The sequence below is a fragment of the Capra hircus genome, chromosome 3, assembly GCF_001704415.2.
Source record: "Capra hircus breed San Clemente chromosome 3, ASM170441v1, whole genome shotgun sequence".
In the NCBI taxonomy this organism is placed as follows: Eukaryota; Metazoa; Chordata; class Mammalia; order Artiodactyla; family Bovidae; genus Capra; species Capra hircus.
Window position 1 is genome coordinate 46,022,060 of NC_030810.1, and position 23,264 is coordinate 46,045,323.

Here is a 23,264-nt window from a genome sequence, read left to right on the forward strand (position 1 = left end):
CTCCATATATAACTTTACAGTTGGCCCTCCATATGTACATTTCCACGCTCTCAGATTCAACCAACCTTGGATCATGTAGTACTATAATATATATTTATTGAAAAATGATCTGGGTATAAGAAGGCCCAAGTAGTAGTTCAAACCAGTGTTGTTCAAAGGTCTGCTGTGTACATGAAGAGTATAGCAATGGACAGACCACATTCTTAGATTAAGGACTGTCTGTCCACAGTCTTGTCCTTGTCAGCTGCATCGATGCTGACGCTTAATCATACAGTACTAAACCTTGCTTCGTCCTTCAACTCAATAAACCTTTTAATTTACTCCAAATTCTTGGCCTTTTTGCTTGACTTCTCAGATTCAGATTAGCATTCTCTTTCCCAACATTTTCTTTTCTAACATGTCCATGGCCTGAAACATTTAGGATCTTTCCTATGGCAAATATTCATGTATTCAAACACCTGTACGTTTGTTGTGTTCATTGTAACCAACACCTGACATGGTCGACCCAATGGGTTGGTCTCAAATAAATTCTATAAATCACTACTTGGTGAAATTAGAGAGAATAATGGAGTGGAAAACTTTACAAGTACCCTGACGTGCTTCAGTCTTGCCCAAGGCTTTGTAGTCTCCAGATCATCGTATCAGGACCTCTCTGACTGGCTGCTCAAAACACAGTCCTTAAGTTAAGAAATAGGCTCACACAGCTGTTAAGAAATGCTGATCACACCCCAAAGAAAATTTCTTTTTTTTTTTTTTTTTTTTCCAAAGAAAATTTCTTGAAGTCTTTGTGAGAGGTCCACCCTGGCTACTGAGTTTCTAACACAATATAAGAACTCATTACTTTGTAGGATTTTCACCATAGACAAGGCAAATGAGTGGGCGTTACTAGTTTCCCTTTATAGGAAAAGCTGAAAAATGGAACATTTTCACATGCTGCATCAAAAGAGTAACCAAGGTTACATATAATTTAACATCCAAACTAGTAACTTTTGAAAGTAAAGGTGACACTATTAATAATTTTACTAGGACAACAGAGATGAACAGGGAAGTATGATTAACCTGTGTATACTACTACTGCTGCTAAGTTGCTTCAGTCGTGTCTGACTCTGTGCGACCCCATAGATGGCAGCCCACTAGGCTCCTCTGTCTCTGGGATTCTCCAGGCAAGAATACTGGAGTGGGTTGCCATTTCCTTCTCCAATGCATGAAAGTGAAAAGAGAAAGTGAAGTCGCTCAGTCGTGCCTACTCTTAGCAACCCCATGGACTGGAGCCTACCAGGCTCTTCCGTCCATGGGACTTTCCAGGCAAGAGTACTGGAGTGGGGTGCCATTGCCTTCTCCGAACTTGTGTATAAGAAGCTCTTTTCTGAGCCATGTAAAATATAGATACCCCTCAGAGTCAAATAAGTCCTAAAAAAATAGCAAGGCACCAACTCCTGTAGGAGTGAGCTCGACTTGCTGCTTTATAGTTGAATTCTTGCTCCTGGTCCACTTTCAGTGGCCTGCTATTGCACTATTGGTGCTTGTACTACTAAAAATATTCTGTTATTGCTTGTACATGTGGCACAAGAGAAAATGATGCCAATAAAAGGGGCTTATCTCCTACCTCTAATGTGGGCTAATGTGGGCTAATGAAGTCTCAAAAAAGGGACAGATCATTTTATGAGTGGCCTATTTGGACTCCACACTTCAGCTACCAGGGAACTCAATACCCTTTGAAAAAAGAAGACATGGGCCTGAATAGTCTTTTGCCTCCACTCCCTTCTTGCCCATCCTGGGTGAGAACAGTATTGGGCTGCAAGGGGTTGGGGTGAGAGAAGAGATGCACAGAGAGACAAAGACAGACTGACATTGGAGACACTTGAGCCCTTCAATCAAGTCACACCTAAAATCAGTCAATTGTCAATTTTTATTTTATATGTGTTTTCATAATTTGCAACTGAAAGACTATCTAATACAGCTTAGATATTAGACATATTAGATGGCATAGTAAGCTGTATCAAACATGCCTCATAATGATATAATTTATCATGGTGATATTTTAATGTATTAACTAGTCCTTGGCTTTCAGCTTAATGAGCCTAAATACTTCTAATTTTTACCATGTAATTCACCATGAAAGACATAAAGTTCTTTACACAAATGTAAAGATTCAAATAGAAAATGTCCTTTTACAGATAAAAACTTGATAACTACCCAAGTAACAGTGAAAAGAAAATAGGGCCTACCCTTGAGATAGGAAGAACTCAAATGAGACAGTTTGCAAAGATTATGTAGGTCAATGGTTATATATTACCTCAAAATTATTAACAGTGAAAATATCTATTAGTATTCTCAACAATAAAGTTGTTCGTATTACTATTTCTACTAAAATATTAATTTCTTCTAGACACCAAGGAAGATACTGTGTTGTTTTTTGCCCACACAGCTTGCAGGATTTTAGTTCCCCAACCAGAGATGGAATCTGTGTTCTTGGTAGTGAAAGCATGGGAGTCCTAACTACTTGACCGCCAGGGAATTCCCATACTTTAAATAATCACACTGCTATCATGAGATACAAGTAAAAGTAATTTGAAGTGATGTTTAAAAGAACTAATTATCTCATGATTTTAAATGTGAAAGTTTTTACTTAACGTTAACAAACTTGTTTTTCTTTTAATTCTTCATCTATGCAAAAAACCTTTACCATACATTCTAAAATGCAGCTTCTCCATTACTCTAGTTAACTTTGATAACCAGCATTTTGAACCCATCACTCCTTCAACCTTAATAAAGAGCTTTCCTGCTAGTAAGCCACAGGTTTCAGTGTCTTACTAAATTACAGTAGCCCCCCTTAAGCTACATTCTTTCACACAATTATTCTCTCAGGCCCTTATTCTCATATGTCTATCTTAGCCATTTTGTGGGGTTTTTTTTAATCATCTATATTTATTATGTAATATGCATCATGTCATTTACTTTTAAAAGGTATATATAAATGTGAAATAATTTTTTAAAAGAAAGAAGCTCCTTTTCTTCTAAATTTAAGAATCAAACAGAACTAAAACTAACCTTTAACACAGCACATGGAAGACAATACTATTCTCCCAAGTTATCTACTAACTTGGCAAGTACCTATATTAAAATTTTTTAAACTGATGAATAATTTTTTGAAATTCATAATATATTGCTAACAATAGGCTACTGAATTAAATCTACATCATTAACAAATCCTTTCATAGTTTTTCATCCATACTTTACTGTGTTTTCCAAGGTTTCTGTATTGACCATGAATTTAATGTGCATGAGAACGTTCATGATGAGCAATATCTGAGGACGTTATTTTTAAAAAACAAAAATACAGAAAACTCTACCTTAACCAATAGAATTTTGCTTGAGAATAATTACCCTAGAACTTACTTCTAACTAAAGGTTATCTCTTCATTATAATTCATCATACTTAATAATTAATCTCATAAACAGTTGATTTTCTTTAAATTTCTGTCTTGTGACATGATAAGAAGTCACATGATAGGAAGACAGTAAGTCAGAGAGGTCCTGGCTCAGCCATTAACTTGGAATATGCTCAAAAAAAATCACTTCACCTTTCTGAACTTGCTAATCTATAAAATGAAGAGTTTATATAACTTTTTAAGGCATCTCTAGTTCTAGACAATGCTCAAATTAATATTGTGAATTTTTATAAACATAGGCATATAAAATTATATATATACATATATAAATATACTAATATGAATACATTAAAATGGGGACATTTCCTGGCAGTCTAGTGGTTAGGACTCTGCACTCTTACTGCTCAGGGCCCAAGTTTGATCCCTGGTTGGGGAACTAAAATCCCATAAGCCGCACAGTATGGCCAGTTAAAAAAACAGTTTGCATATTCACTAGCATTCTAAATAGCTTAAATATGTATCATTTATATAATTTGTTGTTCAATGCTAAATTGTATCCAACTCTGCAACACCATGGACTGCAGCACACCAGACACCTCTGTCCTCCACTATCTCCCAGAATTTGCTCCAATTCATGTCCATTCTGTCAGTGATACTAACTAACCACCTCATCCTCTGCCACCCAATTCTCCTTTTGCCTTCAATCTTTCCAAGCATGATGGTCTTTTCCAATGACTCAGCTCTTTGCATCAGGTACAAAGTATTGGAGCTTCAACTTCAGCATCAGTCCTTTCAATGAATGTTCCCAGCTGATTTCCTTTAGGATTGACTGCTTTAATCTCCTTGCTATTCAAGGAATTCTCAACATTAAAAAAACTAAGATCCTGGCATGTGGTCGTCCCATCACTTCAAGGCAAACAGAAGGGAAAAAAATGGAAGCAGTGACAGATTTTATTTTCTTGGGCTTCAAAATCACTGCAGATGGTGACTGAAGCCATGAAATTGAAAGGCATTTGCTCCTTTGAGGAAAGCTATGGCAAACTTAGTGTATTAAAAAGCAGAGATATCACTTTATTAACATAGGTCCATCTACTCAAAGCTACGGTTTTTCTCGTAGTCATGCACGGATGTGAGAATTGGACCATAAAGAAGGCTGAGTGCCAAAGAAGTGATCATTTACAAATATACCTATATTAATATAAAGATAAAGAAATAATGATAAAATTCTGAAATGAGTAAAATAAATAGATTCTTCATGAGATCCAAATATCAATCAGTTAAAAAGGAAACAGAAGAAAATTAAAATTAGCCTTAAAAAATATTCATTAGAATGGATAGATGAATGGCTAGAAGGATGGGTGAGTAGATAGGGGAGGGAACAGTAGAAAAGGGATGCAGTAAAAAAGGACAAGAGTCGGGTCCTCCTTATGTGTTCCTTATTCCCTAAAAAGCTAGGAAGAGGGGCATGACCATCTTAAATCTTCTTGGTATTGTATCATGATCTTCATTCTACTTGCGTTCTAGATAGTCTGTAGCTGAACAATAATACCTTTGTTTTAGTCAAGATTTTATGCCTTTGGTTTCTTATCTCTAGTACCTCAAAGGAGAAAAAACATTGTGAATACATTAAGACATGTTTAGGTTATAAAATACTACATCCATGTATAAGCTACAGACAGAAAAGCTTCCTCTAAATCTCAGTTATCTGTTACTCAGAGAAAAATCAAATTACCTTACCTGATATTGATACCTTGCTTGTATATTTTACATGCATCAGAAGGCAGAATTCGGGAAAGTAAAGGCACTGTATTTGTAAAAAGAAAAGGTGAAAAATAACCACCTAAAGTTCTGGGACATAAATTTTTTAATTAGAAGAACAGTACTATAACATTTTACTATTTTATCAAAATTGTCATAATTTCCTTTAAAATTTCCTTAAAAATTATTTTTCACTGAAAAATAATACACAAAGCAATTTTGAGCAACCTCAAATATCTGCTATTTAGTTGTAATTACCATCACCACCACCCACCACCAAATACAAATAAGAGAAGCAGAACTGATGCACTGCCATTCTCAGCGGATATTGCAAGACGCTACTATTAGTGAGAAAACAAGGCCTTTTGGTAACTAAACCCTCCTGAACGGGTAACCAGATAAACCTGGATCCCATCTAATTCTTTATATATAACTGCATAAAATACCAGAAAAGTAATATGTATAATAGAAAAATACACTTTTAGAGCTAGTTGAATTTGAGTTTGAATCCTAAATATATTGATTACTCTATAAGCTCAATGTACATTAGTTTTAAAATTCTTAAAATACAATCATACTATTGACTCACACATTTCTACATTTCAGTGTTGCTCACATTCATATCATAAGCTATATTCTTATAGTTTTTTATTATTATCTGCTATATTTTAAGGAAAGATGAGTTATTCTATAGATAAATAAATCTACATAACAGGCTAAATAATTAAACTACCATATACCAAAAAAAGAAAAGAATGTGAAACTCAAAATTCTTGAAATTAAAGATCTCATCCCATGTACAGGTGTATGTATGTGTGTGTGTTTATCTGTGTAAGATGTATTACACGTATATTTTATAAAACTCAAGTGTTTTAAAAATGGGTGATAAAAATCAACCTGGTTACAAAGACAGACCCTAGAGAAAACTAAAGGCTAGGTTTTTAGTTAACTTTTTCAAAAGTTTTCTAAATTTTTAAATATTTTCTAATTAACATTAAAAGTTTTTTAATTCTTTAGAGGTTATTCAAACTAAAATGATTACATCATTAAAGACAGTTTTCTAGACTTTTTATTTTATGAAAATAAGAGAAGTTTACAGCCCAGAGGGAGTATCAGCTAAAAGTTACCCTGGTCAAAGAACATAAGAAATCATTTTCCAATCAAATTCTTCCCTATATGAAACAACAGAAGTTAAGAAGAGTAATAACGGCATATGCGTGTGCGTGCTTCTCTCAGTCTCGTCCAACTCTATGACCCCATGGACTGTAGCCTGCCAGGCTTCTCAGTCCATGGGATTCTCCAGGTAGGAATACTAGAGTGGGTTGCCATTTCCTTCTCTAATAATGGCATGCTGCTGCTACTGCTGCTAAGTCGCTTCAGTCGTGTCCGACTCTGTGTGACCCCACAGACGGCAGCCCACCAGGCTCCCCAGTCCCTGGGATTCTCCAGGCAACAACACTGGAGTGGGTTGCCACTCCCTTCTCCAATGCATGAAAGTGAAAATTGAAAGAGAAGTCGCTCAGTCGTGTCCGACTCTTAGTGACCCCATGGACTGCAGCCCACCAGGCTCCTCTACCCATGGGATTTTCCAAGCAAGATTACTGGAGTGGGGTGCCATTGTCTTCTCCAATAATGGCATAAACCTATATAAATGATCAAGCTCCTCTTTCTTACTTATTAATTGAGATCTACTTTTCTGTTCTTAAATATTTGATATAGTAAGAAAAAGATGATTACAATAAGCCAGCACTCTAACTTAATTTAAATTTATTAAAGCAAAATTCAGAATCACACACCAATACCCACTTATCAGAAAAGGAAGAAAGGGGGAATGTAGAGAAAAAAAGAATCTGAAGATTGAAAAGCAAAAGTTAAAAAAAAAAAAGAAGGTATATCATAGAGGAAAAAAAAAGATTTTAATGTATTCCAAAACCAGAGCAATTTGCATTTTCCCAATTTTGTGATGACTTTTTCTTCCCCCATGTAAACTGAACAATCAGGCTCTCTATATCTTAAGTTATTTCAACTTTATCTAAGAGTCTAACAGAGTACTCCAAAGACAGTATAATCTACTGAACTGAAAAATGAACAATCTCTAAGTTTTCATTCTAGCTTTGCTATCACTTATTTCCTGATTTTAAGAAGAGTCTAGGCCTGATGTTTTCCATCTCTAATATGCAAAAAAAAAAAAGTCCTAAAAACAGGACAGATATTTTGTACATTATGAGATAAAGAAAAAAACTATTAGTTTTTCTGTTGAAACATGCCATACACATAATGTTAAGTTTGTAGTGATTATAATACTATAAATTATTTAACACTTTACAGCATCTAAAGTGCTTCCTTCAAAAACATGATTTCATTTCATCTACACCAAAACAAAGACTTGAAAATAGGTGGGGTGTTTATTCTTACTCCCACTTTTAAAATGAAAAAACCCAAGCTCAGGAAAAATATGTGATTTTCCATTGCAAACAGGAGCCAGTACTTCTGATTCCATTTTAAGGCTTTTCTATACCTAAAAACTCACCCTGGAATAATTTAGCTGCCTTCAGACTTGCTATTAACCAAGTCTGAGGCTATTTTTAGCCAAATACTGAAGGAGAGAGAGTGGAGTTTTTGTGCTCTACTACCACTAAACTAAACTTACCCCTGGATCTCAGTATTTCTTAACTTGCCCTTATTTCTGGGTTGTCTTTTTCTTTTTTTTTTTTTATATCAGGGGCTTTCACAAGGGAGGAAGCATGCCTAAACTCTAGAAAAAAGCTTGATAATCAAATCTTATATCAGAGATTATCCAATGTTTTTTAATCCAAAGCATCTAAACTAAATCTAGCCAATGAGTTTAGTTTTTAGAATGACAGATGACATCCAAACATCAGGTGCTAATAATGTGACATGAAATCAGTAAAAACCTTTATCAACAATGAATCAGATGTGCTAACTTTCTTGCGTCAAAGTCAAGTTCTCAGAGAAGCAATACATTTTTTCAAAAATAATTTTTATTATATTTTGCCCAAGTCATGGGGCATGTGGGATCTCTGTTCTCCAATCAGGGATTGAACCCAGTGCCCCCTACTCAGAGTCTTAACCACTGGACCACCAGGGAAGTCCCAGAAGCAATACTTTAAACTAGTACCTCAGTGGTTACATAATAAACTTGATTATGCAACAGTTACAATGTGTTTACAACTACAGATAATATGTGCAATTTCAGGAGTAATTATATCCATTTCAATTTGTTCATGTAATTGAAATGTCACTTTTAAAATATTTCAGAATATTTTGCTCAGCAAGATAAAGTGACAATTTTAGAATTCAAAATACTAACAGTTACTAAAACAGTCAATTAAAGAGCCAGTATACCCAAGGATCACCAAGAATGACTGGGGTCTTAACAGTGAAAAAAATAGCATCCATACTTTAGGCCAATCTAACTTGGAGCTCTTTTATTACACAATGCTATCTCATCTCTTTTTCTTTTGGTATTCTAGGACACTGGGACTTCTGAATGATAGAGCATAAAGCATTATGAGAGTCAAGAAAATCTTGGGTGAGTTTTTTTGGCCACACCACGGCACTCGTGGGATCTCAGTTCTCCACAAGGGATTGAACCTGGGCCAGAGTCAGTGGTAAAGAGTCCACTTACAATGCTGGCGACAGAGTTCAACCTCTAGGTCAGGAAGATCCCCTGGGAAAGGAAATGGCAACCCACTCCAGTATTCTTGCCTGGAGAATTCCATGGACAGAGGATCCTAGTGGACTATAGTCCACGAGATCACAAAAAGAGTCAGATGGGACTTAGTGACTAAACAACAACAACACCTACAATAGGAAGGAAAGCCCAGAATCCTAACCACTAGACCACCAGGGAACTCCCACATGTGTGATTTTTGATGGAGCCAAAACTAGCCTGAAGATCTAAAGTTGTAACTGATTACATTTAGGGATTAAAATTTTTTATTTAGAGATTAAACAAATCAGAAATATCTTAATCACCCATCTCATAAAGTATTATGCTGCTTTTTTTTTTAAAAAGGAGGTACTTCATGAACTAGAATGTAAGATATTTATGATAGATTAAGTAAAAATGACAAAATGCATAATAATTGTATGATTTCATTTAAAAAACTAATGCTGAGGCTATATATACACATATAAACATATTTGTGTGTACAAACACATGTTCATAAGCATCGAAGAGAGTTTGAAAATATTCATATGAAACATTAATAGTCATCTCTAGAGTAGTCTCTGTCAATATCTGATTTATTATTATGATTATTTTATGATTTATCTTTATGATTATTTTGGTGATAATAAGCATTCAAATGTTTACATCATAAAGATTAATTCAGATGCTTTTAAAAAACACATAAGCACACTATACCAATTTATATATAGATTATATTAAAAAATGTTTAACCCAAAAGTCAGTTGTTTGGATAGTTATTTAGTAAAGTATAGGTCACTAGGATCAAGCTTCCTATTTGAACACAAAAGTTTCCTAAGTAGACTCATGTTTAAAATGAGAAAGAGAGAAAACTTACCTTACTGAGGTAAATCAAAAATGACTATAAAATATCTAGGAATTAACATCTTTTATAAATAAGTGGAATGGTGTGCAACCTAACAGTGTGTTAAGACAGTGGCTATAAAGCATGCAATAAATGCAGCAAAAGTGATTGAAAGATGACAAAATATACAAAATCAATTAATATTAACCAAATTCTTCACATTTAGATATCTAAATACTATATATCAAATTTCCCTAAATTCAGTAATCTAATAATCCCATAGTTATTCTTCTCTTCTCTCTGAAAATTCCTTACATTAAATTATTATATTTGAACCAGCACTTCATTTTTAAATAATACAATTTTTTACCTTAAAAAAATAATTACGGAAGTTACTAATCAGGTTGGGATAACTAAATATTACTATAGGGCTTTATGGGCTTCCCTGGTGGCTCAGACGGTAAACAATCTGCCTGCGCTGTGGGAGACCTGGGTTCAGTCCCTGGGTTGGGAAGATCCACTAACTGGAGAAGGGAATAGCAACCCACTCCAGTATTCTTGCCTGGAAAATTCCATGGACAGAGGAGCCTAGCAAGCTATAGATCATGGGGTCTCAAAGAGTCAGACAGAACTGAGCGACTCACACACACATAGGGCTTTATAACCATTATATTCAACATGATGAAAAATATTTAAATTTCCTTACGGCAAGTATTGGTTATTTTAACATGTCTATTTAATAGTTATTTTTGCATACCTACATATTACACAGTAAAACATAGCACATTCTTACCCCAGCTTTGAAAATCCCAGTGAAGTTCGAGATAAAAGTCACCTAGCTGAGAAATGAAGTATGTATAATTAGTAAATGCATACCTTAGTTAACAGCTCTTATACCTGCATAACATTTTGCTTAAAAAAAAATCTGTTATCATTAAAGATCTATAGACAGAAAAAGGAAATAATTTCAATTATGGAGTCGGAGAAAGAACCAAAATATATATATATACTTACTGCTTAAAATAATATTACAATAGCAGACATTACTACACTTATCCACAGAGGAAAATACAGACCACTTCAGATTTTACAAGAACATTTTAATCACATAAAACTGATAGGCATTTAAATTTGCATCAATAAATATTCCACTTCTCAGTATAACCAAAACAAAATGAGTAGTATTGTGAAAATAGTTAATAACTTTAGAAGTGTTTTCAAAAAAAACTTCTAAAATGATTATTGTGTAGGCTCATAATGATCTAATAAAATCATTCACTGCAACAGAAACTTTTTTCTATAAAGTGGTAACACAAGTTTTCTAAATCTGAAATAATCTGTCATCATATTATCTATAGACAATGTTTTTATTTCTTAAATTAGAAGCTAAACAACAAAAACTATTAATCAAATAGTCTCAAATAATTTATCCCTTAGAGATTTCAAAAAATAGCATACCTAAAAGAAGACACAGTCATAGGTCTTTCTCCCACAGTTTTTTCAGGCATCCAAAATAAAGAGAAAAAATAACAGAAAACAAACCTCTGTCCCGTTCTGTACCACTTCACCCAGCTGTACCACCATGGAGTAGGATAGATAAACAGTTTTGTTACATATAGAAAATGCAAACTGCCCCTACTAGCAGTAGCAGCTTCTGCTCAGAGAAAATTTTTGAATCCAAAGAACAAAGGAAAATTACTTCCATTAATTATCATTTACCTTCTTTTTTCTTAGAGCTGTTACCTAATTTATTGAGAGCAATAATTCTTTATCTATCTTCTAAGTTCAAAGCAAATAATGCTTCCCATAAGATTATACACTATAATTAGTATTTTTTAATGTCATTATTGCTTAATTGAAGCAGGATTTTTACTATTTCTTGACCCTTAATAATTAGTGAAAAATTAAACTGCATTTTTAAAATGCATAAAAGTACACTTTCAATTACAGTTTAGGTACAAAATCAGTCAAGAAATTGAGCTTACCTCTTTCAGGGCTTTTAATAATCGAGGTCGTTTTTCTTCAACACTTTCCCTGGATTGCTGCTTAAGCTTCCTTAAAAGAGCTGTAACTAAAATTTAAATTAAAAAATTTTTTTAATTTAAAATAAATTTTGCCATGTTAGACTGCTAACTATACCTCAAAAAAAATTGTGAAAAAAAATGTCACCATGCTAAGAAATACCACTGGCTTATTACACACAGATATAATACAGATATTGTGAATATGTTAGAAAATATCTTTGGCAAAGCTGCTATGATCCTCAAGAAAAATTGAAAGGAGATACCTCAACATCAACTTACAGTCATACTAGCTTTGGTGGTTTTTAATCATCAGCAAGGCTTCATCTGACTGAGTCAAGATTACCAACCTCAGTCAGATGACGCAGTGTCCTGTTGTTGACAGTGATCTAAAAGATGATCTCAAAGATAGAAAATCTCAAGTTGAATCTGTTCTTCTTTTACTTGAGACTGTACTTGCTCTCACATACTACCAACATAGCATAAAAAATACTAAAAAGAATCCTATTCTATCTGTAAAAAGAACTTCAGACTCTTAAAAAACCCCTGAAACCCTCCAGTGTCTTCTCAATAGTTAACAGATATTTAGACAAATTGCTTAAGTGCAAACCACAGCTTTACTACTTATTAGCTGTGTCAATACGGAACACTTAATTAATTTTCCTAAACTTCACTTTCTTTTTTTCATTTGTCAAGTAAGAATGAATCTATATTAAAATCTATAGTAAACCTCAAGTAAAATCTACTATAACGAGTTACTATAGAGACTCAAAATTAACTGCTTACTACTGTGCCTGCAATTAGGTAAACAGAAATTTTGTTTATTAGCATAAAGGTCTAAAATATACCAGCAAACTCAATCAATCTCTCACATTTACTGAAATAAGAGAAAATATTAGCCTTGAATAAAATAAGATAAAAAATGTATTAGTGGGGTGGAGAATGTATACATCAATACATGGTGAAAGAGGAGAGTGAAAAAGTTGGCTTAAAGCTCAAGATTCAGAAAACTAAAATCATGGCAGCCAGTCCCATCACTTCATGGCAAACAGATGGGGAAACAATGGGGACAGTGTCAGACTTTATTTTTTTGGGGCTCCAAAATCACTGCAGATGCTGATTGCAGCCATGAAAGTAAAAGACACTCCTTGGAAGGAAAGTTATGACCAACCTAGACAGCATATTAAAAAACAGAGACATTACTTTGTCAACAAAGGTCCGTCTAGTAAAGGCTATGGTTTTTCCAGTAGTCATGTATGGATATGAGAGTTGGACTATAAAGAAAGCTGAAAGTGAAAGTGAAGTCAGTATCCGACTCTTTGTGACCCCGAGGACTGTAGCCCACCAGGCTCTTTCATTCATGGGATTCTCCAGGCAAGAATACTGAAGTGGGTTGCCATTGCCTTCTCCAGGGGATCTTCCCAACCCAGGGATCGAACCCAGGTCTCCTGCATTATAGGTAGACGCTTTAACCTCTGAGCCACCAGAGGAAGCTGAGGGATCAAGAATTGCTGCTTTTGAACTCTGGTGTTGGAGAAGACTCTTGAGAGTCCCTTGGACTGCAAGGAGATCCAACCAGTTCATCCTAAAGGAGATCAGTCCTGGGTGTTCAATGGAAGGACTGATGTTGAAGCTGCAACTCCAATACTTTGGCCACCTGATGCAAGGAGCTGACTCATTTGAAAAGACCCTGATGCTGTGAAAGATTGAGGGCAGGAGGAGAAGGGGATGACAGAGGATGAGACGGTTGGATGGCATCACTGACTCAATGGACATGGGTTTGGGTAAACTCCAGGAGTTGATGATGAATAGGGAGGTATGGAAAGTTACACCAAATGAAAAATATGTCAAATGCATCATTTCATATTTTTAGAATACATAACAACAAGAGTAATTTATATTGCTTACTCATCTGTCTATCTCCATAACTGATGGCTTCCGCCAGCGGGCTCCATCCCTGAGCATTTTTCACCTTTACTGGAGCATTGTGAGCCAAAAGTAAATGGGCACATTCTGAAACATAGAACGGTAATAATATCAAACATGATGCAATTTTCAGAATCTCTAAATTAAAAAATCATGTAAAAATTCAAGGTATCAAGTTAATATAAACAGATCTATGAAATAAGCATTGTACTATAGAGAATTAAGTAATTTTTTTAATTCCTATGTATCTAACCATGTTATTTCCAATCCTTAGATTCAAGAATTATCTATTCTAGTACCCAAAAATAAATTGGATCTCTCTGCAAACAAAATATTATGTTCCCTAATAATTGTTTCCAAGGATATTTTAAGAATGTTTCCATATTATAACAAATTACTCAAGAAACTCAAAAGTAATTTACATAAAAACTTCTACTAACTAATAAGACCCAGAAGAGGACTATCTGCAAGGTCAAATGGAAAGTTCATTATTTACTTCAAGGGGAAAAAAAAGTATTTGCAAAAAGAATCACTGATGTTTCCATATTATTTTTCAAATTTTACAGCTTGTTTAGTTCAGAAAAATACCCAAAGGGGACAAAAACTTGTTTATAAGGACAAATCTGGACAGTCTTTCTAGTAATCAAAAAAAGTAATAAAAAGGTAATAAAATAATCAAAAAAGGTAACTTTAAAAAAGGTATACTTGGCTCACCATCCGGCCCAGGCACAGCTGCCTGCTGAAACTTAAGAGAAACACTGAAGACTGCCACAAGAGACAGGAAAATTACAGTTAAAAATCTATGATCAGGACAAAAGTTCCCAAAACACTGGATTTTGGGGGGGCTGGTCACATGGCATGCAGGATCTTAGTTCCCCAACCAGGATCAAACCTGCACTCCCTGCAATGGAAGCATGACATTCTAACCACTGGACCACCAGGGAATTCTCAACACTGGATATTTTAGGATGCACTGAGGGATCTCAGCCTCTTGGATCTCAGCTGGTAAGTTCAGGGGTGGTGGCTTTAAATTATCACTGTCAACATTTTCAGTTATTCATGGGAAAATTAATTTACATAGTACTTCATCAATGGATTTTGTGGTTTCAACTGTTTTATCTATATAATACTTGCTGTTTCCAACTCGGTGGCTAGGGCATTTCCAACATTTAACATTGAGGATATGTCGTAATCTGAACCAAGTCTTACAATAAGAACTAACATAATATATGACAACATGAATAAAAGTTTTCTACAATAGGAAAAAAAAAGTCTAAGGTATAGACCTATGTATAGGCTGAGGAAATTTTTCTTAAATTAAAAACAATACGCATATTAACAGGCAGGAAAACATTTGAAACAAGGCTCATGGGAAATCTAAGATAGCTATCCAACTTAAATTCCCTAAATGAATGATTCATTCATCCAATCAGTCTTTTAGCATATATTTATCAAGTTCCTATTATATGCCATTTCTAAGTTCTAGGTCCTAGATATAAGCAGTGAAAAGAAAGATAATCAGAGAGCTCACATATTATGTTAAAATATAATTAAGTAAAGCAGTAAATAAAAAAAATAATGTTAAGGGCTCTGAAGGAAATAAGAGTGTTATGACCGTTGTAATGCAAGTGAGCTGAGGTGGAGGAAGAACGGTATTAGCGCTATTTCTAGTAATAGAAGAAATACCTACACGAGCAGGACATTACATTAAGTAAGTAAAACAAATACAGAAATTTCACAAAGGTGTTTAAGAAAGTCTGCTAGTAGTACATAAAAATATATGTACACTGAAATCTCCTTCAACTATAATGTTCTTCTCCATTTCAACTCAAATCCATAAGTGAAACTCTTCCTAGCCAATATGGCCAATATACCCACCAGAAATTCAGAAAAAATTAAGATTTCAGTAGGTTAAGGTGAGAGAAAGAAGTAAATACAAGTGTGTAAGTTATAGGGTATCTTCCTCTAATTCAATCAACAAATGTTTGAATGCCCTGGGAATTTTTACTGTGTTAACAAATACGTATACAAATAAAAAGTGCCCTTCACAGCACACCTCTAAGGGAGAAGATAAAACAGAACAGAGTAGCACAGACTGAATGGTGGTAGGATGTAAAATTGCTGTACAGAATTAAACATAAGGTACATGTTTTATCTTCCACTACCTATTTCAGTCTCACGCCTGTGCAACCAAATACCAAAAATATTACAAGGTCAAATAGGAAAAAGTAGAAAAAGAATACATAACTGGAAAAATGTAAATGGAAAATTATAAATTGATAGGTATATTAATGGCTGTACCTATTCTACATGAAAAGGACTTAGGAAGAGCAAAAACTGATATTATTTGCAGATCATGAATAATCTAACCAAGTGTTTCCCAAAATATGTTCCACAGAATTATAGTTTCTCAAGATACTTGTAAAAAAGAGAAAATACCAAATAACTACAGGGAACAATGACTCTATAATAGAAGGCTCCAATTCAGAATGTCACAATGAATATTAGCACCTCAAAGGTGCTAAGGTCCACAATTAAAAAAAAAAAAAAAACTGCTTAATATGTATTAAGCCACTATTTTCCAAATCACTATTTTCCTCTAAAAATTACTTCCCATGAATCAAATGTTCTGTGAAACAATTTTGGATAGGCCGATACAATCCTATGATGAAACATAGCAAAACCTCCTCCACCAAAAATTAGGACCTAGGACAGTAAATATGTTTCATTTCACATTCAAATTCTGGTAAATATATATTTACTATTAAAGTGTTAAATTTAGAATAGCAGTCAGACTTGGCATCAAATTAACTATGACTATAACAAAGACAGGAGGGAAGCAGGCTACATGTTAGCTAACTTTGATTTAGACCATTTTCTTTTCAAATGATTCATAGTGAAAAGAGAGCAATGCCAATCACCATAATGATTAGGAATCCAGGCTCTGACATAAGATACTCCAAATTCAAGTCAAAACTCTGCTACTTCTCCCTAGGAAAGCTGCTTAACATTTCAGAGCTAACTTTTTTCATCTGTAAAATGGGGACAACGACAGAATCTTCCTCACATGGTTGCTATGCTAAATGAGTAAACATGTATAAACCCCTGAAAAAGCATCTAGCACATTGCAAATGAATCCATTTCAGTTATTTTCTAAAGTTCTGATCCAAAGTTCTTCAAAAGAAGGCATAAGCTATTATTGGTCAAATTTAGCTAATTGTATCTTTCTTTTCACCAAGGTGTAGAGATGATTATCGTGGTCTGCCCTACCAATAGTCCTGCTAAATATTCTTCCTCTGTATTCTTGATACCCTCTTCTACCCCAACTCTCTCCTAGTCAGTCTCACTAAAGCTAATTTTATATGAATAACTACATATCCCAAACACGATTCATGAGATCGCTAGTCACTCATCACTGTGACTTGGCTAAAGATGAACTGGCCCAATCAAACTTTCTGTTCAGAAATTCAGGAACCTAAGAAATTGAACACTGAAATCAGAAAGCCTTCAAGATTCAGGAACTTAGAACACTTATTTTGGGTCATGGTCAATTTCAATAAACAGAGAAAAATCAATCAAGAAAAGATAGAATATTATATATATAAATAAAGAACAATAGATATACCATAAAAAACAGACCAGATGATTGATACAGATGGATAGATATACATATATATATGAAGGGAAGGAAGAAGAAAGGTTGGGGGGGGTGGTTGCGGAGGGGAGGGAGGAAAGGAAGGGAAGAGAAACAGGAAGGAAGGAAGGAAGGAAGGGAGGGGAGAAACGGGGAGGAAAGGGGAAATGACAGCTGATCTCCCAAACTGCCTTTTGTTGCTACTCCTCCTGAGACAGATAGTCCCCATAGCTCGAATTTAATATATAGCCTCTCAATGAATCTCTCTTTACTTAAAAGTTACTTGAGTGAGTCTCTTCTCTGTGAGGAGGAAAAAAACAGCCTAACTAACTAAAATTTGAGTCCCCAGTTTTGTTGTTGCTGTTCAGTCGCTAAGTCATGTCTGACTCTTTGCAGCCCCAAGGACTGCAGCATGCCAGGCTTCCCTGTCCTTCACTATCTTCTGGAGTTTGCTCAAATTCATGTCCACTGAGTCAGTGATGCTATCTAACCATCTCATCCTCTGCTGCCCTCTTTTCCTTTTGCTTTCAGTCTTTCCCAGCACCAGGGTCTTTTTCAATGAGTCAGCTCTTCGCATCAGGTGGCCAATCTATGTAGTATTAAAATCTAAATTAAATTTCCTACAAATCATGTTTCACGTAAGCACATAAACTTAAACTAGCAAAAGAATTTTGTTTTTCATCAAAGCAAGTTCTAGTAATATCTTTCAGATCAAACGTTTACAGCAACAGCTATTTTATAGTATATAACAATAACAGATGTTCATGATATGGTTAGAACATCAGAAAAGTGTTAAAAAATTATCTTGTTTAAAAATTCAACAGTATATGCTTTCCGAAGATTTTTATCAAAGACATCCAAAATTTTAAAATCTAGCACTCAGAAGGTTGTCAATCAGCTCCTAGAATCCTCACTTTTCAAGATAACTGGGAATCCAGATAATTATGGCATCTGGGAATAGGCTTAAAAAGTAGATCTTTTGGGAATTTCCTGGTGGTCCAGTGGCTAAGACTCCATGCTCCTGTGGCTAAGACTCCATGCTCCCCCTGCAGAGGGCACAAATTCCATCCCTGATCAGGGAACTAAGATCTTACACGCTGCAACTAAAACACAGTGCAGCCAAATAAATAAATAATTTTTTTTTTAAAAAGATCTTTTAAATCATCCGTGAGCTGTTTTTTTGCTCTGAAGAATAAACAAGTACTAACTTTTTATGACCTATCGAAATAATTCTAGACTTATGAGTTTATAAAGAATAGTCCATATTAAATGAGAAAGTAGTTGTGCTTTTTAATATACTGAATCTTAGACTCTAGCAAATCAAATAACCAGGTGAATGTTTTAAAATTCAAAACATAAAACTCATCTTAAAATTTTAAAACTGATTATACATGAGTGAAGTCAGTTTAAAACTGATTCAGTTCAGTTCAGTCACTCAGTTGTGTCCGACTCTTTGCAACCCCATGGACTGCAGCAGTCCAGGACCCCTGTCAATCACCAACTCCCGGAGTTGACTGAAACTCATGTCCATTGAGTCAGTGATGCCATCCAGCCATCTCATCCTCTGTCAGGATCCTCCTGCCTCTAGTCCCTCTCAGCATCAGAGTCTTTTCCAATGAGTCAACTCTTCGCATGAGGTGGCCACAGTACTAGAGTTTCAGCGTTAGCATCATTCCTTCCAAAGAACACCCAGGGCTAATCTCCTTCAGAATGGACTAGTTGGATCTCCTTGCAGTCCAAGGGACTCTCAAGAGTCTTCTCCAACACGACAGTTCAAACGCATCAATTCTTCGGTGCTCATCTTTCTTTATAGTCCAACTCTCACATCCATACATGACTACTGGAAAAACCATAGCCTTGACAAGACGGACCTTTGTTGGCAAAGTAATGTCTCTGCTTTTCAATATGCTCTCTAGGTTGGTCATAACTTTCCTTCCAAGGAGTAAGCGTCTTTTAATTTCATGGCTGCAGTTACCATCTGCAGTAATAAAACTGATTATACATGACTATACAACAACAAAAAAAGAAAATATTTACTAACCTTTATTTCCTAACATCACAGCAAGATGTAAAGGAGTGTTTCCTAAAACAGAAACAAAAACAAATCAAATTAGTATAAAAACACTGGAAAAATTATTTATAAATGGTTTCTGCTCCTTCAGAAAGTTCACTGACAAATTTTAAGCAAATATAATGTGACTACAAAACGATCCTCCTTATGTGGTAAAGTCAAGGTCAGAGGACGCAATGGTTTCTAAACACAGCATATCCTACTTGTGTTTCCTCCACCTCCCATGAAAAATATCCATTTTATTTTGGGACTTCTCCTTCAAATAGATGTCAGATTCCTTTGTTGGTTATTTCTCTGTATCAACCTTTGTTCATTCAGCACACAGTTTAAATACCTACTACACACTCATCCTTCCTCATCTCAGTAAGATTCAATCCTGTCCTCAAGTTTTAAAAAAATAAAAGAAAATGAAAACACTAACTGGAAAAAATATATTCACCCCCATGTTCACTGCAGCATTATTTACAATAGCCAAGATATGGAAACAAACAAGGCACCCATCGACAGACATATGGATAAAATGTGTGTGTGTCTGTATGTATTACACATTCAATGGAATGTTATTTGGCCATTAAAAAAAGAATGAAATCTTGCCATCTGCAACAACACAGATGGACGGTGAGGGCATTATGCTAAGTGAAAAAAGTCAGATAGAAACAAATACCATAGTCTCACCTATATGTGGATTTTTAAAAAACACATACATATGTATATATATACACAGAGAGAGAGAGAGAGAGAGAGAGAACAAACTGATGATTGCCAAAGGTGAAGAATAGGAGAGCAGGTGAAATGGGTGAAGAGAATTAAAAGGTACAAACTTTCAGTTAAGAAATTAAGTGGTGGGGATGTAACATATGGCATGGTTACTATTATACTGCATTTGAAAGTTGTTAAATGTAGATCTTAAAAGCTATCATCACAAGAAAAAAAAATTTTGAACTATGTATGGTGATGTGTATTAATCAGACTTCTTGTGGTAATCACTTCACTATATACAAACATGAAAACATTAAGTTATAGACCTGAAAGTAATAAAATGTTGTATATCAATTATACTTCAATTTTAAAAAAAAGAGTATATTGCAAAGGGAAACAATTTCCTCTGTCTCAATATGCTAAATCTAGGTGGGTCTGTACCATTTTCTGTTTTGCAAAAGTCAATACCTTGTTATTGTAAACATTCGTTTCTGATCAGTTCCAGAGAAAAAGAAATCTGCATATACAAGTATCAATTTCCAATTTGATTGGTTAGAATAAGATCGTCTTCCACCTTTTCTAAATATTGAACTAATTTCATGTGTTGCATTTACATTCTATGAAAATCTCTATCAAAACCAAAAAGAGTCACAAAAAGTAAACAAAACTTGTTGACAAACTGATGCCAGAAACAGCTCAATACTAGGTCAAAACCAAATCCTTTACTTTGGACTTTCATTCTTAATTCCCATTTCAATCTCCTCTCTAAACTGGAATAATAATTTTAAAACAAAAACTTGACAGTGTTGTAGTTTCACTTGAAAGGCTTGACCATGGTCCACATTTTATCTTTAACACGGCATACAAGGTTCTTGAGATAAGTCCTTACCTTCCTTTCTTCTCCTATTTTCTTTCTTACCCCTATTTCATCTGAATTGCATGCAATAAATTCTCCAGTAGCCGAGATTCTTGATATTTTACACACATTTTGTTAATTCTTCCTAAACATTCCTTCCCATTGGCCTAGCAAGTTAACACTCACCTTTTAGGGCTTAGCTCAAACATCATCTATCCACTGAAGCCTTCTCTAGATAATCAGATGTCCCTCTGCACTGCTCCCAGAGCCCTCTATACCTATCTCTTTATTGAAGCACTTTTCACACTAAACTGTACTTTTTATTTTATGTAGAAACATCTGTCTCCTTCATTAGACATTAACCTCAGTACAACTAGATACATATTTTATTCATTTATGGGTATGAAATGCTTCCAATACACATACAACATTCAAAATACAGTCAATAAGCATTCATGAATGAAGGCTTCAGAAAAAGCTCTGACTGATAGCAACAAACCCTAAAAATATCACTAAAATGCAACAGGCATTACCTTAGGCAAGGGTTGCACACTTGAATATTTCCATAATTGGGTAATGTAACTGTAAAAGTTTTCATGTTATTTTTCCTACATGTTTATAAGAACATGTTTATAAAACTATTTGGCCCTTGAATTTCCTTAGAGTGAACATTTTTATTATGGATTCATAATGACAAGAGTACTGATGTTTCCTAATTCCTTTTTTGTGTACATTTTGACAATGTTTTTCTAGGATTCTGTCTATGTCATCTAAATTGTCATCTATTGTCATACATTTTGTTCATAAATATCCTTCTACGATTTATCAATGACATTAAAATTTATACAGATGCCCCAGTTTTCATTCACATCTGTTATTTGTGTTTCTTATTTGATCAGTCTGAGGTTCATTAATTTTACGCATCTTTTTAAAGAACAAAGTTTTGGCATGTTGCTACCTAACATCTGTTCTAATGATTGTTGCCTTTATTATTTCTTTTCTTCTGTTATTTGGGTGAAATAGACTTAAGTTGGGAAATTAGGTAAATTAAGTTGTTCTTTTCGTAATTTCTCGAAATGGATTCTTAGATGCTTGGTTTTTCACCTTTTCCTAGTATCTTTATCTTTTGATCACTAATCTCTAGATTAATTGCAATGTGATCAGAGAACAAACTCAATATAATTTCAGTCTGAAACATGTTGAAAGTTGCTTTATGGTCAAGTTTAATCAATTTTTGTAAACATTTTCTGTATGTTTGAAAACAACATGTAACCTGAGGGTCTGGGGTACAACATTTCAAATAAACATACTAGGTCCAGTTTGTGTTGTTCATACTCTTTGTATCCTTACTGGTTTTCTTGTCAGCTTATTGTTAAAAAGAGGAAAGCTACAATCTTCCATTATAATGGGGATTTCTATATCTTCTTATATTTCTAGCAATATTTGCTTGGTATATTTTCAGCCTATGTTATTAATTTGTAATTACTTTGCCAGTAAAATGAATGATTTTTTCATCTTGAAGCACCTCTCTTTATCTCAGGTATTTTCTGCTTTAAATTCTATTATGATGTTAATATTGGAGAAGGAAATGGCAACCCCCCCTCCCCCTGTATTCTTGCCTGGAGAATTCCATGGACAGAGGAGCCTGGGAGGCTACAGTCCATGGGGTGCAAGAGTCGGACACCACCTAGTGACTAACCTACAACCACATGATGTTAACACAACTATACCAATTTTTTGACTGTTATTTACATGGAATATATTTTTCATTCCTTTCACTTTCAATTTTTACATGTTGTATTTCAGATATGTTTCCAATTGTATGCAGTTGGGTGTTTTTTTCATACAGTAAGACAGTATTTATCATTTAACTGTTAGAGCATTTAATCCACTCATATATTGTACTTAATCATATTGAAATGAAAGTTACTCAGTCATGTCCGACTTTTTGCAACCCCACAAACTATACAGTCCATGGAATTCTCCAGGCCAGAATACTGGAGTGGATAGCCATTCCCTTCTCCAGGGCATCATCCCAACCCAGAGATGGAGCCCAGGTCTACCCATATGGCAGGCAGATTCTCTACCAGCTGAGCCACTAAGGAATTATTGGAGTTTAACTCTACCTTCCAGCATTGTGCTTTCTTTTGTGCTTTCAATATCTGTCTTGCCAGTTTTCCATTTCTTTTTCTCATCTTCCTACCTTTTTCCAAATTGATTATTTTCATATTTCCATTTTTTGGTTTTCTATCTGTGGATGGAAGGTATATATTTATTTTTACTATTTTTATAGTAGTTATCCTAGACATGCACTGTCCAATATGGTAGCTATATGTGGTTATTGAGTATTTGAAGGGTGGCTGGTCTGAACTGAGATGTGCCATAAGTAG

At 34.7% G+C, this 23,264-nt stretch overlaps 1 protein-coding gene across 1 annotated transcript in view; it reads right to left on the minus strand.

The window, feature by feature from the left end:
• The window catches only part of ANKRD13C (ankyrin repeat domain 13C), an 89,172-nt gene that overhangs the window by 37,421 nt on the left and 28,487 nt on the right, over positions 1-23,264 (minus strand). The window contains exons 2-6 of the mRNA XM_018045474.1: positions 19,290-19,331; positions 13,597-13,701; positions 11,653-11,738; positions 10,461-10,506; positions 5,130-5,196 (exon numbers count right to left, since the gene is read on the minus strand). Of these exons, the coding sequence (XP_017900963.1) occupies positions 5,130-5,196; positions 10,461-10,506; positions 11,653-11,738; positions 13,597-13,701; positions 19,290-19,331 (346 nt within the window). The remainder of the gene's footprint in view (positions 1-5,129; positions 5,197-10,460; positions 10,507-11,652; positions 11,739-13,596; positions 13,702-19,289; positions 19,332-23,264) is intronic.